This window comes from Bradysia coprophila, unplaced genomic scaffold (genome assembly GCF_014529535.1).
Source record: "Bradysia coprophila strain Holo2 unplaced genomic scaffold, BU_Bcop_v1 contig_396, whole genome shotgun sequence".
In the NCBI taxonomy this organism is placed as follows: Eukaryota; Metazoa; Arthropoda; class Insecta; order Diptera; family Sciaridae; genus Bradysia; species Bradysia coprophila.
In genome coordinates this window covers 323,420-342,604 of record NW_023503653.1, presented here as the reverse complement: position 1 = coordinate 342,604, position 19,185 = coordinate 323,420, and the positions used below count along the sequence as shown (strand labels likewise).

General features: G+C 34.9%; 2 protein-coding genes across 2 annotated transcripts; both read right to left on the bottom strand.

Moving 5' to 3' along the window:
- Nucleotides 1–9,770: 9,770 nt before the first annotated feature.
- Nucleotides 9,771–11,366, bottom strand: LOC119082216 (extensin-1-like; the record flags this gene model as incomplete). The annotated part of the gene is made up of 4 exons (XM_037191666.1): nucleotides 11,361–11,366; nucleotides 10,758–11,201; nucleotides 10,275–10,508; nucleotides 9,771–10,214 (listed from the first exon to the last, which is right to left on the bottom strand). Coding segments are annotated over exons 1-4 (1,128 nt in total), but the record flags the coding sequence as incomplete, so codon positions are not given.
- Nucleotides 11,367–13,300: 1,934 nt separating this feature from the next.
- LOC119082215 (golgin IMH1-like) lies at nucleotides 13,301–17,062 on the bottom strand. Its single transcript, XM_037191664.1, has 5 exons — nucleotides 16,820–17,062; nucleotides 16,643–16,760; nucleotides 15,489–16,528; nucleotides 13,624–13,767; nucleotides 13,301–13,564 (listed from the first exon to the last, which is right to left on the bottom strand). Exons 1-5 carry the CDS (start codon nucleotides 17,060–17,062, stop codon nucleotides 13,301–13,303), a joined length of 1,809 nt encoding a protein of 602 aa, XP_037047559.1.
- Nucleotides 17,063–19,185: the final 2,123 nt, after the last annotated feature.

Below are 19,185 nucleotides of genomic sequence, written 5' to 3'. Positions count from 1 at the left end.
ATAATTGAATGAAAAATATATCAAAAATGGTCACGACATCGCTGCGCTGAGATGAATTTATTTAGTAAAATGAATCAAGACTAAAACATTAAGACAAGAAATTAAAAATTTGACGCTACACGTAAAGCAAATAATTTCGAGTTTAGTTCACAAGCATAGGCGTAGCAAACATTTTCTTAATAATTGAATGAAAAATATATCAAAAATGGTCACTACGTCGCTGAGATGAATTTTATTTAGTAAAATGAATCAAGACTAAAACATTAAGACAAGAAATTAAAAATTTGACGCTACACGTAAAGCAAATAATTTCGAGTTTAGTTCACAAGCATAGGCGTAGCAAACATTTTCTTAATAATTGAATGAAAAATATATCAAAAATGGTCACGACATCGCTGCGCTGAGATGAATTTTATTTAGTAAAATGAATCAAGACTGAAATCATTAAGACAAGAAATTAAAAATTTGACGCTACACGTAAAGCAAATAATTTCGAGTTTAGTTCACAAGCATAGGCGTAGCAAACATTTTCTTAATAATTGAATGAAAAATATATCAAAAATGGTCACGACATCGCTGCGCTGAGATGAATTTTATTTAGTAAAATGAATCAAGACTAAAACATTAAGACAAGAAATTAAAAATTTGACGCTACACGTAAAGCAAATAATTTCGAGTTTAGTTCACAAGCATAGGCGTAGCAAACATTTTCTTAATAATTGAATGAAAAATATATCAAAAATGGTCACGACATCGCTGCGCTGAGATGAATTTTATTTAGTAAAATGAATCAAGACTAAAACATTAAGACAAGAAATTAAAAATTTGACGCTACACGTAAAGCAAATAATTTCGAGTTTAGTTCACAAGCATAGGCGTAGCAAACATTTTCTTAATAATTGAATGAAAAATATATCAAAAATGGTCACGACATCGCTGCGCTGAGATGAATTTTATTTAGTAAAATGAATCAAGACTGAAACATTAAGACAAGAAATTAAAAATTTGACGCTACACGTAAAGCAAATAATTTCGAGTTTAGTTCACAAGCATAGGCGTAGCAAACATTTTCTTAATAATTGAATGAAAAATATATCAAAAATGGTCACTACGTCGCTGAGATGAATTTTATTTAGTAAAATGAATCAAGACTAAAACATTAAGACAAGAAATTAAAAATTTGACGCTACACGTAAAGCAAATAATTTCGAGTTTAGTTCACAAGCATAGGCGTAGCAAACATTTTCTTAATAATTGAATGAAAAATATATCAAAAATGGTCACGACATCGCTGCGCTGAGATGAATTTTATTTAGTAAAATGAATCAAGACTAAAACATTAAGACAAGAAATTAAAAATTTGACGCTACACGTAAAGCAAATAATTTCGAGTTTAGTTCACAAGCATAGGCGTAGCAAACATTTTCTTAATAATTGAATGAAAAATATATCAAAAATGGTCACGACATCGCTGCGCTGAGATGAATTTTATTTAGTAAAATGAATCAAGACTAAAACATTAAGACAAGAAATTAAAAATTTGACGCTACACGTAAAGCAAATAATTTCGAGTTTAGTTCACAAGCATAGGCGTAGCAAACATTTTCTTAATAATTGAATGAAAAATATATCAAAAATGGTCACGACATCGCTGCGCTGAGATGAATTTTATTTAGTAAAATGAATCAAGACTAAAACATTAAGACAAGAAATTAAAAATTTGACGCTACACGTAAAGCAAATAATTTCGAGTTTAGTTCACAAGCATAGGCGTAGCAAACATTTTCTTAATAATTGAATGAAAAATATATCAAAAATGGTCACTACGTCGCTGAGATGAATTTTATTTAGTAAAATGAATCAAGACTAAAACATTAAGACAAGAAATTAAAAATTTGACGCTACACGTAAAGCAAATAATTTCGAGTTTAGTTCACAAGCATAGGCGTAGCAGACATTTTCTTAATAATTGAATGAAAAATATATCAAAAATGGTCACTACGTCGCTGAGATGAATTTTATTTAGTAAAATGAATCAAGACTAAAACATTAAGACAAGAAATTAAAAATTTGACGCTACACGTAAAGCAAATAATTTCGAGTTTAGTTCACAAGCATAGGCGTAGCAAACATTTTCTTAATAATTGAATGAAAAATATATCAAAAATGGTCACGACATCGCTGAGATGAATTTTATTTAGTAAAATGAATCAAGACTGAAACATTAAGACAAGAAATTAAAAATTTGACGCTACACGTAAAGCAAATAATTTCGAGTTTAGTTCACAAGCATAGGCGTAGCAAACATTTTCTTAATAATTGAATGAAAAATATATCAAAAATGGTCACGACATCGCTGCGCTGAGATGAATTTTATTTAGTAAAATGAATCAAGACTGAAATATTAAGACAAGAAATTAAAAATTTGACGCTACACGTAAAGCAAATAATTTCGAGTTTAGTTCACAAGCATAGGCGTAGCAAACATTTTCTTAATAATTGAATGAAAAATATATCAAAAATGGTCACGACATCGCTGAGATGAATTTTATTTAGTAAAATGAATCAAGACTGAAACATTAAGACAAGAAATTAAAAATTTGACGCTACACGTAAAGCAAATAATTTCGAGTTTAGTTCACAAGCATAGGCGTAGCAAACATTTTCTTAATAATTGAATGAAAAATATATCAAAAATGGTCACTACGTCGCTGAGATGAATTTTATTTAGTAAAATGAATCAAGACTGAAACATTAAGACAAGAAATTAAAAATTTGACGCTACACGTAAAGCAAATAATTTCGAGTTTAGTTCACAAGCATAGGCGTAGCAAACATTTTCTTAATAATTGAATGAAAAATATATCAAAAATGGTCACTAAGTCGCTGAGATGAATTTTATTTAGTAAAATGAATCAAGACTGAAACATTAAGACAAGAAATTAAAAATTTTACGCTACACGTAAAGCAAATAATTTCGAGTTTAGTAAAATTTACTCGAGATATTGTCAAAATACACCACGTTCACTGTACTTCCGAGTAGCCAGATAAGAGCTCACTCCAAGAGACCTAGCTCACGCTCCGGAGAACATAACTTCATAAAAAATTTTTCCCTGATTGGTACGGTCAATACCTATCTAATAAAGCTAAAACAGACGAAATATGTTCAAATGTGGCCGACCTACAAGCAAAAACTGCTTGCCGCCCTGTGCCTGTTCCACACCAAGGGGTCTAACCCACGAGTCGGTCATCCGATTTCCATAAACTTTTTTTTTGTCGATCGGTATTGTAAATACCTTTTATTTGCCGTATCACTTACAAGTTTAACGTTTAAACGTCCGGAGATATCTTCGAAAAACCGTAAAGCACTTATTGGGCCACAGCTCGGGAGGGGGCTTATTCAAGAGGTAGACAAGAAATACCTCCTCTTTAAAGCATCTTTCAGCAGACAGCATAACTTTGATGAAGCATCTTTTGTTTGTTCTGAAAATTTCTTTGCAATCAAATAAAAGGAGTGAACAATTTATGACAAAATAAGACAAAGAGGTGTTTTAAGTCAGTGCGGATCTTTGTGATGCGAATTTTTGTGATGTCACCAAATCTCACCAAAAAATCAAAATCAAAAAATCGCTAGGATTTAACAAACATTTTGTTAATTTTTTTTTCTTAATGATAATCTGTTTATTGTTAATCTTATCAATTAGTAATTTATCCTTTTACGAAATATAACGTAAAACCTTTACTGTAAAGTATTTTTGTACAATCCTTGGGAATTCATCCTTATACGAAATGTAACATAAAGGCGTTTGTACAATTCCATTTACGAAGAGAAACGTAAAGGCGTGTTGTTTCATCTTAGGGAATTCATCCATTTACAAACTGCAACGTAAAGGCGTTTTGTTCGAACTTGCAGATATTAGAGACATCATCAATATTATTGGCCATCATAATCACATATAAAATGCACAGCGGTAATACTTATACCGAATAGTTATTGCACATTTTAGAGGTTTCATGTCTCTTGATTTGTCGATTAAAAATATCCAAAATTGAAACATTTTCCGACGCTTCGTGACTTTATTGTCACATAACACATCATCAGCTATTAATTCAATCTTTAAACACATAAGATCACGTTAAAATTCCTTTTAAAAAAACTCGCACCTTACGTGCAAGCGAAATGACAAAATTTTGTCTGAAGTCAATTCGACTACACGTAAGAAATTCTAATTTGATTTTTGTATTTATATTTCGAGCCACAGCTGATATTATGGCGTTAAGGTCACAAAATGTTTAAAGTTGTTTCAATTTATTGATTTTCGGACCGACGAATTGAGAAACATACTGAGCCATCTTGGTTAATAATATTGTTAACTATTCGAAACAGAATATTCCAAACAATGATTGTAGACGATCAAAACAGAAAACATTTTTACTGATTTAATGCAACAAATCCAACATTTGAACACGCAACTCCTTTGCATTTAGCTGAACTAATTTCGAAAATACTGATAGAAATTGATATCAAAGTCACAATAAAGCACAAAAATTAAATTAAAATTTACAAATTGAAGAACAAGTTTTATAATTCGCTGTCCTCTTGTCGGTTGACTTTTGCACAATGAAAAAAAAAATCTAATGTCAAGCAACAATAATGAAATAATGAACAAAACGTATGAAAACGAGAGGGTAGTAGATCCGATCATAATTTGTTTCAGATGTCTGTTTAGTTTATTGAGATTGCGTCGCTCTTTCGTCCACAAAAATTTAATAAATTTGCATATCGTAGACGTAGGCAAGCCACAATACAATATTATTGAATTATTTTGTAGTTTATCGAAATGTTTATTTAGTGACTTATTGCAGAAAGTTACACTTGTTAAACAAAGAAAGAAAAACACAATTAGCTGTGCACAAATTTGGATAATGAATAAGACATTCCTCTTCCATAATGTAAATGTAACACATGAACAATTGATTTGGTTTTGTTTAAATTGCATGCAAATCACCGATGTTGTGTTATTATAAAGATGAACATATTTGTATAAAATGATAAAGATTTGGTGTGATAAAAAAGTATTTCAACGAATGTTCGTTTTTAAATGCATTTGCGGCATTCGATATACTTTTTGTACTGGGATAGGGTTTTTGCTGCTGGGAGAGAAAACGTACTAAAACGTAAAAAGCTGTCAAAAGATGTGACAGAAGGATTAGCTAAATATACTGAAATCAAATATTTTTAAAGTTTAGGGACTGTAATATAACGTGAAGGTAGAAAACATCCAAAATTAATAGGTATTTTTCACATGGATATGTAGCTCTGAAGCTGAAAAAATGTTAAAAAAAAATTCTCTTTGATTTTCAAACGACGGATAAGCCCGAACGCGCTACTTCGATTCATAAATAAATGTGAAACAAACATTACGATCGAAGTCGTTGCTTGGGAGATAATATAACGTGAAGGTAGAAAACATCCAAAATTAATAGGTATTTTTCACATGGATATGTAGCTCTGAAGCTGAAAAAATTGTAAAAAAAATTCTCTTTGATTTTCAAACGACGGATAAGCCCGAACGCGCTACTTCGATTCATAAATAAATGTGAAACAAACATTACGATCGAAGTCGTTGCTTGGGAGATAATATAACGTGAAGGTAGAAAACATCCAAAATTAATAGGTATTTTTCACATGGATATGTAGCTCTGAAGCTGAAAAAATTTTAAAAAAAATTCTCTTCGATTTTCAAACGACGGATAAGCCCGAACGCGCTACTTCGATTCATAAATAAATGTGAAACAAACATTACGATCGAAGTCGTTGCTGGGGAGATAATATAACGTGAAGGTAGAAAACATCCAAAATTAATAGGTATTTTTCACATGGATATGTAGCTCTGAAGCTGAAAAAATGTTTAAAAAAAATTCTCTTTGATTTTCAAACGACGGATAAGCCCGAACGCGCTACTTCGATTCATAAATAAATGTGAAACAAACATTACGATCGAAGTCGTTGCTTGGGAGATAATATAACGTGAAGGTAGAAAACATCCAAAATTAATAGGTATTTTTCACATGGATATGTAGCTCTGAAGCTGAAAAAATTTAAAAAAAAATTCTCTTCGATTTTCAAACGACGGATAAGCCCGAACGCGCTACTTCGATTCATAAATAAATGTGAAACAAACATTACGATCGAAGTCGTTGCTGGGGAGATAATATAACGTGAAGGTAGAAAACATCCAAAATTAATAGGTATTTTTCACATGGATATGTAGCTCTGAAGCTGAAAAAATTTAAAAAAAAATTCTCTTCGATTTTCAAACGACGGATAAGCCCGAACGCGCTACTTCGATTCATAAATAAATGTGAAACAAACATTACGATCGAAGTCGTTGCTGGGGAGATAATATAACGTGAAGGTAGAAAACATCCAAAATTAATAGGTATTTTTCACATGGATATGTAGCTCTAAAGCTGAAAAAATGTTTAAAAAAAATTCTCTTTGATTTTCAAACGACGGATAAGCCCGAACGCGCTACTTCGATTCATAAATAAATGTGAAACAAACATTACGATCGAAGTCGTTGCTTGGGAGATAATATAACGTGAAGGTAGAAAACATCCAAAATTAATAGGTATTTTTCACATGGATATGTAGCTCTGAAGCTGAAAAAATGTTAAAAAAAAATTCTCTTTGATTTTCAAACGACGGATAAGCCCGAACGCGCTACTTCGATTTATAAATAAATGTGAAACAAACATTACGATCGAAGTCGTTGCTTGGGAGATAATATAACGTGAAGGTAGAAAACATCCAAAATTAATAGGTATTTTTCACATGGATATGTAGCTCTGAAGCTGAAAAAATTTAAAAAAAAATTCTCTTTGATTTTCAAACGACGGATAAGCCCGAACGCGCTACTTCGATTCATAAATAAATGTGAAACAAACATTACGATCGAAGTCGTTGCTTGGGAGATAATATAACGTGAAGGTAGAAAACATCCAAAATTAATAGGTATTTTTCACATGGATATGTAGCTCTGAAGCTGAAAAAATTTTAAAAAAAATTCTCTTCGATTTTCAAACGACGGATAAGCCCGAACGCGCTACTTCGATTCATAAATAAATGTGAAACAAACATTACGATCGAAGTCGTTGCTGGGGAGATAATATAACGTGAAGGTAGAAAACATCCAAAATTAATAGGTATTTTTCACATGGATATGTAGCTCTGAAGCTGAAAAAATGTTTAAAAAAAATTCTCTTTGATTTTCAAACGACGGATAAGCCCGAACGCGCTACTTCGATTCATAAATAAATGTGAAACAAACATTACGATCGAAGTCGTTGCTTGGGAGATAATATAACGTGAAGGTAGAAAACATCCAAAATTAATAGGTATTTTTCACATGGATATGAAGCTCTGAAGCTGAAAAAATTTTTAAAAAAATTCTCTTTGATTTTCAAACGACGGATAAGCCCGAACGCGCTACTTCGATTCATAAATAAATGTGAAACAAACATTACGATCGAAGTCGTTGCTTGGGAGATAATATAACGTGAAGGTAGAAAACATCCAAAATTAATAGGTATTTTTCACATGGATATGTAGCTCTGAAGCTGAAAAAATTAAAAAAAAAATTCTCTTCGATTTTCAAACGACGGATAAGCCCGAACGCGCTACTTCGATTCATAAATAAATGTGAAACAAACATTACGATCGAAGTCGTTGCTGGGGAGATAATATAACGTGAAGGTAGAAAACATCCAAAATTAATAGGTATTTTTCACATGGATATGTAGCTCTGAAGCTGAAAAAATGTTTAAAAAAAATTCTCTTTGATTTTCAAACGACGGATAAGCCCGAACGCGCTACTTCGATTCATAAATAAATGTGAAACAAACATTACGATCGAAGTCGTTGCTTGGGAGATAATATAACGTGAAGGTAGAAAACATCCAAAATTAATAGGTATTTTTCACATGGATATGTAGCTCTTAAGCTGAAAAAATGTTAAAAAAAAATTCTCTTTGATTTTCAAACGACGGATAAGCCCGAACGCGCTACTTCGATTTATAAATAAATGTGAAACAAACATTACGATCGAAGTCGTTGCTTGGGAGATAATATAACGTGAAGGTAGAGAACATCCAAAATTAATAGGTATTTTTCACATGGATATGTAGCTCTGAAGCTGAAAAAATTTAAAAAAAAATTCTCTTTGATTTTCAAACGACGGATAAGCCCGAACGCGCTACTTCGATTCATAAATAAATGTGAAACAAACATTACGATCGAAGTCGTTGCTTGGGAGATAATATAACGTGAAGGTAGAAAACATCCAAAATTAATAGGTATTTTTCACATGGATATGTAGCTCTGAAGCTGAAAAAATTTAAAAAAAAATTCTCTTTGATTTTCAAACGACGGATAAGCCCGAACGCGCTACTTCGATTCATAAATAAATGTGAAACAAACATTACGATCGAAGTCGTTGCTTGGGAGATAATATAACGTGAAGGTAGAAAACATCCAAAATTAATAGGTATTTTTCACACGGATATGTAGCTCTGAAGCTGAAAAAATTAAAAAAAAATTCTCTTCGATTTTCAAACGACGGATAAGCCCGAACGCGCTACTTCGATTCATAAATAAATGTGAAACAAACATTACGATCGAAGTCGTTGCTTGGGAGATAATATAACGTGAAGGTAGAAAACATCCAAAATTAATAGGTATTTTTCACATGGATATGTAGCTCTGAAGCTGAAAAAATTTAAAAAAAAATTCTCTTTGATTTTCAAACGACGGATAAGCCCGAACGCGCTACTTCGATTTATAAATAAATGTGAAACAAACATTACGATCGAAGTCGTTGCTTGGGAGATAATATAACGTGAAGGTAGAAAACATCCAAAATTAATAGGTATTTTTCACATGGATATGTAGCTCTGAAGCTGAAAAAATGTTAAAAAAAAATTCTCTTTGATTTTCAAACGACGGATAAGCCCGAACGCGCTACTTCGATTTATAAATAAATGTGAAACAAACATTACGATCGAAGTCGTTGCTTGGGAGATAATATAACGTGAAGGTAGAAAACATCCAAAATTAATAGGTATTTTTCACATGGATATGTAGCTCTGAAGCTGAAAAAATTTAAAAAAAAATTCTCTTTGATTTTCAAACGACGGATAAGCCCGAACGCGCTACTTCGATTCATAAATAAATGTGAAACAAACATTACGATCGAAGTCGTTGCTTGGGAGATAATATAACGTGAAGGTAGAAAACATCCAAAATTAATAGGTATTTTTCACATGGATATGTAGCTCTGAAGCTGAAAAAATTAAAAAAAAAATTCTCTTCGATTTTCAAACGACGGATAAGCCCGAACGCGCTACTTCGATTCATAAATAAATGTGAAACAAACATTACGATCGAAGTCGTTGCTTGGGAGATAATATAACGTGAAGGTAGAAAACATCCAAAATTAATAGGTATTTTTCACATGGATATGTAGCTCTGAAGCTCTGACAGTAGACAGTAGACGTGATCGGACGTTCTTTTTTTTACTGCTGTTTTTTTAATCAGTTTTGTGTGTAAAGTAAAGTTACTGAATTAGTAATTATCGTACGCTAACGATATATTGAGTATTTTATTCCGTAAACTGGTGTGTAATGTAAAATATTTATACACCCGTGTAATTATGAATTTGGGGACTCTCTTTTTCAGGTTTTAGTATTTTCAAAATTTGTCAACTGACAGGCGGTCGATTATATTTGACTGACGGTTGATGATATTCAAGTGACAGTTGATGATATTCATCGGGCGGTTGATTGTATTGCACTGGCGGTTGATTATATTTAACTGGCGGTTGATTATATTCAACTGGCGGTTGATTATATTCAACGGGCGGTTGATTATATTCAACGGGCGGTCGGTTATATTCAACGGGCGGTCGGTTATATTCAACGGGCGGTCGGTTATATTTAACGGGCGGTCGGTTATATTTAACGGGCGGTCGGTTATATTCAACTGGCGGTTGGTCATATTCAGCTGGCGGTTGGTTATATTCAACTGGCGGTTGGTTATATTCAACTGGCGGTTGGTTATATTCAACTGGCGGTTGGTTATATTCAACTGGCGGTTGGTTATATTCAACTGGCGGTTGATTGTATTCAACTGGCGGTTGATTGTATTCAACTGGCTGTTAATTGTATTCAACTGGCTGTTGATTGTATTCAACTGGCGGTTGATTGTATTCAACTGGCGGTGGATTGTATTCAACTGGCTGTTGATTGTATTCAACTGGCGGTTGATTGTATTCAACTGGCGGTTGATTGTATTCAACTGGCGGTTGATTGTATTCAACTGGCGGTTGATTGTATTCAACTGGCGGTTGATTATATTTAACGGGTGGTTGATTGTATTCAACTGGCGGTTGATTATATTCAACTGGCGGTTGATTATATTCAACTGGCGGTTGATTATATTCAACTGGCTGTTGATCATATTCAACTGGCGGTTGATTATATTCAACTGGTGGTTGATTATATTCAACTGGCGGTTGATTATATTCAACGGGCGGTTGATTATATTCAACGGGCGGTTGGTTATATTCAACGGGCGGTCGGTTATATTCAACGGGCGGTCGGTTATATTCAACTGGCGGTCGGTTATATTTAACGGGCGGTTGATTATATTCAACGGGCGGTTGATTATATTCAACGGGCGGTTGATTATATTAAACGGGCGGTTGGTTATATTCAACGGGCGGTCGGTTATATTTAACGGGCGGTCGGTTATATTCAACTGGCGGTCGGTTATATTCAACTGGCGGTCGGTTATATTCAACTGGCGGTTGGTTATATTCAACTGGCGGTTGGTTATATTCAACTGGCGGTTTGTTATATTCAGCTGGCGGTTGGTTATATTCAACTGGCGGTTGGTTATATTCAACTGGCGGTTGGTTATATTCAACTGGCGGTTGGTTATATTCAACTGGCAGTTGATTGTATTCAACTGGCGGTTGATTGTATTCAACTGGCGGTTGATTGTATTCAACTGGCGGTTGATTGTATTCAACTGGCGGTTGATTGTATTCAACTAGCTGTTGATTGTATTCAACTGGCTGTTGATTGTATTCAACTGGCTGTTGATTGTATTCAACGGGCGGTTGATTATATTCAACGGGCTGTATAAAATCCCGCCTTTATCAGCGGCTCGAATATAATAATTGTTGAGAGATACTGCCATCTGTTGGTATATATGAAATTTGTATTCTAGTTTGTGTCTATTTAAGCGCGAACAACTAATTGTTCGTCCTCTTTGTTTCATCGTAGCCGATGACTACGGTCATCGTTAAATAAATGGTAAAAGTTGAAGGAAAGTCTTTTATTTAGAAGGCGGAATTATCACAATTCTGTTCATGGTCCTTCTACGCCAACTAAAGACCAGTGAAATAAAAAATACAGTCCACTAAACCAAATAAAATCAGTGCATAAATGGAATTAAAATAATTAAAACGGCGTCAGTGATACGTTCCGGCCGCATAAATAAATTAAATAAAAATAACGGCGACTGCGATACGTTCCGGCCTAGCAATAAAGTGAAAATTAAATAAAAATACCGGTAACAGTGATACGTTCCGGCCACACATAAATCAAACAAAATAAAGGCGACAGTGATACGTTCCGGCCCAACATAAAATAAATTAAATTAAAAATAAAGGCGACAGTGATACGTTCCGGCCTCAAGTGAATAAAACAAAGAATAACGGCGACAGTGATTCGTTCCGGCCTCAAAACCAATCAACCAGCCAGCCTACCGCATAATTAAAATAAAATCAAAATCGTCAGTGCATTAATTTGAAGTGCATTTAGTGCAATCCATCGTCGAAATAAAATTCATCAAAAAACAAAGGAAGGTCGCATCACACAACGCATCACAGTGCAATATTCATCATACCGTTGTTCAAAACACAAATCGAAATTGTAGTGATCGTCGAGTAAGGAAATGTTCTACTTCTTTTACGGTTCTAACCGTTCTACTGAATTTCTAAACTCATCAATGACTTTCAACTGTAATTGGTTTCATAATGCTAAAATTTGCCATCGTAGTCAACCGTATCACATAAACCGATCGAAATGCACTCTATGTTGCTTGGTTCCATTATCCATTTTTTTCCAATGTCAGCAAACAACATCAACACTTCCTAAATTACATAGATTGATCACTCAAAGTTTCGGGCTGGTTTAAACCGGGGTTGACTCGGCCAGTTGTTACCGAGGGTGGTTGATTAAATTTGAAATTGTGCTGATTGAAATGGAAATTAAAGAAAAAAAATCATCGTATTTAACCGCCACGAAACCATCGAGCCAAACAAAGCAAGGTCACATCAAATTTGAACGAGAATATCAACGGTAAAGCAGTAAACCATAAATCAGCTGAGTCGATTTAAACACTTGAAAATTTACTTCAAAACGTCTACAATACATGAAAGCGAATTCCGGAGCATCCATTACTGGATTACTGTTGTCGAGCAAGTTGAATTTCATCAAAATTAATTCGGACCGTTGGGTCACTATGCTATCTACTACACACATTGAAAGGAGCATATTGAACGTCGAGTCACAAATTCTTCACTATCGACAACAATGTGAAATCGAAAGTCAGCTGTGTTGATCTGGATCATGAGCATTTGGTCAAACTGTAAATGTTTCGATGCACCAATTTCAATTCCGGAGCGACAACCGAATTCTTTAAGAAACAGTTACGATCACGACAGTTAAGGAATTACACTACACGAAAGCAACCACCGCATTTAATGTTAACAAATTTCGTCACAACAAAAACATTGGTCAACAACGGTGATGTACATTGTCGGTCGATTATGGAGAATCAGCTGAGTGGTTCGTTTCGAACGTTTCAAACTAATTATCGATTGGACCAAAGGATGCTAATGGGCTTGATGACATGTTCAAAATCAGCGGTAAAATCGAATTCAATTAACGTAAAGTAACTAGTTGTTCTCATCGCGGTGTTTGTTTTTATGTTTTTAAATATTTAATAAATATTTCAAGGTCGGCAGTGTATAAAATCCCGCCTTTATCAGCGGCTCGAATATAATAATTGTTGAGAGATACTGCCATCTGTTGGTATATATGAAATTTGTATTCTAGTTTGTGTCTATTTAAGCGCGAACAACTAATTGTTCGTCCTCTTTGTTTCATCGTAGCCGATGACTACGGTCATCGTTAAATAAATGGTAAAAGTTGAAGGAAAGTCTTTTATTTAGAAGGCGGAATTATCACAATTCTGTTCAAGGCCTTGATTATATTCAACGGGCGGTTGATTATATTCAACGGGCGGTTGATTATATTCAACGGGCGGTTGATTATATTCAACGGGCGGTTGATTATATTCAACGGGCGGTTGATTATATTCAACGGGCGGTTGATTATATTCAACGGGCGGTTGATTATATTCAACGGGCGGTTGATTATATTCAACGGGCGGTTGATTATATTCAACGGGCGGTTGATTATATTCAACGGGCTGTTGATTATATTCAACGGCTGTTGATTATATTCAACGGGCTGTTGATTATATTCAACGGGCTGTTGATTATATTCAACGGGCTGTTGATTATATTCAACGGGCTGTTGATTATATTCAACAAGCGGTTGATTATATTCAACGGGCGGTTGATTATATTCAACTGGCGGTTGATTATATTCAACTGGCGGTTGATTATATTCCTGGAAATGCCTGGCTGTAGCTTATGTCTATCATAGTCTATCATAGTCTATAGCGGTAACTTATAAATGTCTGACGGTAATGTATAAAGTTCTAGCGGTAACTTGTAAATGCCTGGTTGTAGTTTATAAGTGTCTAGCGGTAACCTATAAATATTTACCTAATGGGATTACTCAGATTTCTTCGCAGCTACAGGCACTTAATGTAAAATAATATTTTTTTGTATGCTTACTAAGAGGACCGAAAGTAAAGCTGTCAATTCGCGAGGCGAAAGCTTGAATTGACATTTCTTTACTTTCGGTCCTCTTAGCAAGCATACAAAACTTAATACGTAACTCTTTCGGCCTACTCAATCGATACGTAAATAACTATTGATACCAACATCGAAAGTTGATACTTTCGCCCTCGAAATTCGGGGCGAAAGTAAAAAAAATGCATCCTTACATCAACCATTTCGAGAAGGACTTTCAGTTGCCTTTAATGCGTAAAACGCCTACGGACTCGAGTGACAATAACTATTATAAATAACTATTATACAACCGAGTGATAAATGCTTTTTTAGGCACTAGATGTGCAGATTGTCACTCCGAGTGACTCACTCGAGGCCGTAGGCCGAGTGTGACAATACACATCGTATACAACGTTTTTCGCAATAAAGACAACGGAAAGTTCTTCTACTTTTTGCCATTATTTTTTGTTTTGAAATGTCAGGTGCTGAAAAAATCGTCATTTCCTGTCTTGGTACGAAATAGTACATTTCGTACCTAGGACTAAAAGTATTTTTTAGCGTGTGAGAGGTTTCCAGACAGAGCCGAAGGCGAGGTCTGGAATCGAATTCGCTAAAAAAGACTTTTAGTCGGTGGTAGGAATAGTATTTTTCATATTGGACTTTTCGGGTCCTAAGTATGAAAAATACTATTTTAGGCACTAGACGTGTAGATTGTCACTCGATTCAAAATTTATTTTCAAACACGATACGTTACACACACAGAGAACAGAGAGAGTGGATGAGCTAGGCAACGTAACCTCTTTGATTTCCTCTTTTTCAATTTCTTTATGCTGAGATTGGAAGTGGAACTATCGGTATATTTTCTTGAAATTAGCAAATTTCAAAACAACACAGTTTATGAGATTTTTTTTTTAAATTTATTTTAATATTGAAGATGATTTGCTAAGAAAGCATTTAACTCGAAAAATCAAGACTTGTAACTGTTTATGTACAACGTTTGTTGTTGCCGTCAGTGCAAGCTGTTTTCGGTCGACATCGGTTCCGTTTGGATAAACGAAGGCTGCGCTTGGCTTCATTGAACGTTTCAGACGATTGGCCAACATTCTGAAATTCCGTGAAATGCATAAGACATTAAAGCAAACTTTCGAAAAAAATTTATATGCTCTTATGACCCAAAAAAAAGTTTATGAGAATGCATTGTCCATTGGTTAGAAATCTTACGAGCGAATTTTTGTGAATTTTCGGGATTTTGTGAGAACAGGTATTTAAAGTCAACTAATGCATGAATGGTATGGCCAACTTGCATGAGAGGAGAGAAAACGATATTTTGCCCAAGGAACACTTGTTAGATTTCTGACCTCAGATCGAATATCGCAAGTAAAACTACAATTCAGGCGCGAAAGTCTTCTGCCCTAGCGGCACGTGAAACTCGATTATTATATCGTCGCGCTGACCAATATCTATTAATTATTGATGAATAATATCCAAACAAACCTCTTTATCTGATTCATTTGTTGAGACACCAACCGTTCCCATGTTCTGAATTTGCGATTGCATTGAATCCACCATTTTATCGAAATCCTTTTTCAATTCGTTCATACGCTGCCACAAGTGTCCGTTTTCGTTAGCTAACTGTACATTCTTCTGCTCCGATTGGCTAAAATTTTTCTTCAATTCCACCGCATTAGAGGTCACGTCATTCAATTTCAGCCGCAACGTATCGATTTCGCTGTCCAATTCCAATTTCCTTTGATCCGATTCGTTCAGATAGTTTTGCATGCGCTCGCCATAATTCTTCCACTCGTTCAGATGCTGTACCATTTTTTCATTTTCGCGGATCAAATCGAGGTTCTTTTGCTCCGACTGGGTAAAATTCTTGTTCAATTCCTCCGCATTGGTGGTCACGTCATTCAATTTCAGCCGCAACGTATCGATTTCGCCGTCCAATTCCAATTTCCTTTGATCCGATTCGCTCAGATAGTTTTGCATGCGCTCGCCATAATTCTTCCACTCGTTCAGATGCTGTACCATTTTTTCATTTTCGCGGATCAAATCGAGGTTCTTTTGCTCCGACTGGGTAAAATTCTTGTTCAATTCCTCCGAATTGGTGGTCACGTCATTTAATTTCAACCGCAACGCATCGATTTCGCCGACCAATTCAAATTTTTTTTGATCCGATTCGCTCAGAAGCTGTACAATTTTCTCATTTTCACCGATCAAATCGATGTTCTTCTGCTCCGACTGGGTAAAAACCTTCTTCATTTCACTCACTTGCTCCAGCATCAAGTTATTTTGTCCGACCAATTCCAAATTTTTTTGTTCCGACTGACCTAAACTGATAGTCAATTGCTTCTGCAACACATTGTTTTCGGCGAGACTGTTTTGCAGCTGAAGAATTATCTGTTGACTTTCTTCGACCTTTTTGAAACTCGCTACCAGATAGGTCAATTTCGTGATGTCATTGCCCATGACCTCTAGGATGGATTGCAAGTTTTCCATACCGGATTCACTGTTGACTGTGTTGACCCCCAAATCTACACGAGGTTTTTTTGCAGTTGGGACTAGTTGAGGACCTGAATTTGATGATTTCATTGTACTCTAACTGCCAATGCGCATTGCATTTAACTAAAATATGTATCTAAACTCACCGATAACTGAATGAAAAATATCAGCGCTTGGGCGTTTCACATTCAGCATTGATTCTGAACCATTGTCTGATCGAACTTCTGCACACTCGTTTAGCAAGACATCGAATTTGTCTTGATTCTAACAAGAGTTACATTTAAGTCAATAGAATGCAATCGATAATTTTGTTAGTAACTCACCTCGGAATCGACATCCGACAAATATTTTCCAGACCTGAGCGCGAGCCAACAATCCTCTATAAGTTGTTCGTGAATATCAAGAACATTCATTTTCTTCGAAATTTTCACCGAATCATTTTTGCAGACGTTGCGTGGCACAGTTATGAAATGCTTTATCTTAGCTCTGGTGGAATGCTTCACAGTTAACTCGATTACTCGAAGCTTCATTTTTTTCATTATCCACGCATCCAAATCTTCAGTCATCGTTTGTTGGTCTCCAACTGTTATTTTTCGCTCTTTTTCAAATGTCCAGTGATCACCCAAAAATTTTTTTGCCAACGAAGGAAAATTACTGGCCGCCCAAAAACCGAGTAATTTTGACACTCGAATTTCCTGGAGTTTCGAGCTCACCTCCGTCATATTGGCTGACATATCTTCAATTTCTATCGACAATGTCGTTGCCGATAGACCGGTTAGAAATGCACTACAAAAAATATCTTCGCTCAATCGGACACGAGCGACGGTTTTCTTCAGAATATCTAAGAAAATATCCTGTTTCATTGCACTGAAATACGGCAGTAGTACACACAGACTCTGCTCAGGCTCGATTTCAATTTTTTGATCCATTGGAGATTTTAAGCGAAATTTTTAATCAGACTTGATCAGTATTTTTTTTATGTCGAAGGTAACTTGGATTTTCTAAACATTTTCTTTGGGAAATGATGTTTGGAAACTTAGGTAAGAATCTATTACATTTTAGTACATGTGTTGTCAGAGATAAGGCTGTAAACTTTGGGGATTCACCTACTGTGATGATTGTCATAGCCGTGATGATGTGATGAATGTTTTTGTATGTAAAATCATCAGACGTTGTGTGTTCCCGCGTATCTAATAAAATGGCGATCTACGAGACCTCCCCAAAGTTTGCAGCCTTGGTCAGAGATTTATTTATTTTCTGTAATGATGACAGCAACGTTGTTGCACAAATAAAAAATGAGAACTGTCAAAAATATGTCCCCGAAACATCGCCAGATCGCGTGTAATGCAATAAACTATAAAACTATATAAAAAATGACTCGGTAAAGTATAGCAACATAAAGTTTATAATCTTATAGATGTGACACAATTTAAGTTCTGAAGTAACACCCACAAATACTGCTGACAATAAATTTTGAGCTTTTCAGTTTGTGCTTTCATTTCATATTAAGTGTTTAGCACACAAAACATATTAACAAGTCGAAGAAGGAGCTGATAGTAAAATTAGACGCACAAAAAATAAATGAGAAACCACTAAAATATTTGTATGCATCTCATCATCATAATGTTCGATATCTGCGAGCTTTAGATGCATCTGTAGCATAAACTTTGTATGAATCTCGGTGCTAAGTGTTTTATTAGGCACACGACGTTTATTGTGACACTCGACCTCCGGTAGCCAATCGTAATTACACATTTAGCCTAATATATCCCGTGTTCACCTGTTCTTACACACATTTCAGAACATTAGGAAAACTGAGGCTCGATAACTTTTCTTATCTACATTAATTGGACCAATCTATTACACCATACGAAGCCACAAACTTAATCTAATGTTGTAATCACCATTTCCAAAAGCATTTTCTAAGATTCGTGTATTACATTTAGCAAATGTCGATCATTCTACGTTTCGGTGTTTATTTAATTTGCGTACTAAGTGACTGAGTCTTTTACAAAAAGTACTAGAATGATAGTCACAATAATCATGACATTAAAGTTTGGATGCAATCTTAGTAGCCTTCATATTACTTTATATTACGACATCAAAAGAGCATAAAAAAGCGATCGTGTTGAAAATTTTAAATCATGCAGAACCAACTACAGGAAATAAAAAAAATATTTTCGGATTTTACGGCTCGCGCTAATTATGTGAATGTAAGTGTCTACATAAATACACCAAAATCGGAGTGGTTTTCAAATCAAATTTATTTATTTGTAATTTTCGTAATTTTCTCGAAGGAGCTATGCATTTTGCACAATAATGGTCAACAGAAAGAGAAGATCAAAAAATTAAGTTCGATGACAATTCCTGATAACATCCGATTACATGAATCCAATAACAACAACAAACCGATTACAGCTATTCCTCAGTTAACACGTTTGTGCAACAGTGATGGCTATGCCATGCCAAATAATCGTGAATTTTATACTGGACCATCAGCGACGGTTACAACTGTTGATCCACAGCTGTACGGAGACAGCGCTGGATGTTTGAATCATCTGTTCTCGACATGTTCGAACTCCACACATCCATTCAACAGTGATGGCACAATTGTAATGCCAGTTCGGTCGTCAATCGATAACATGCCAAATAATCGTGAATTTTATGTTGAACCGTCGGCGATGGTTGC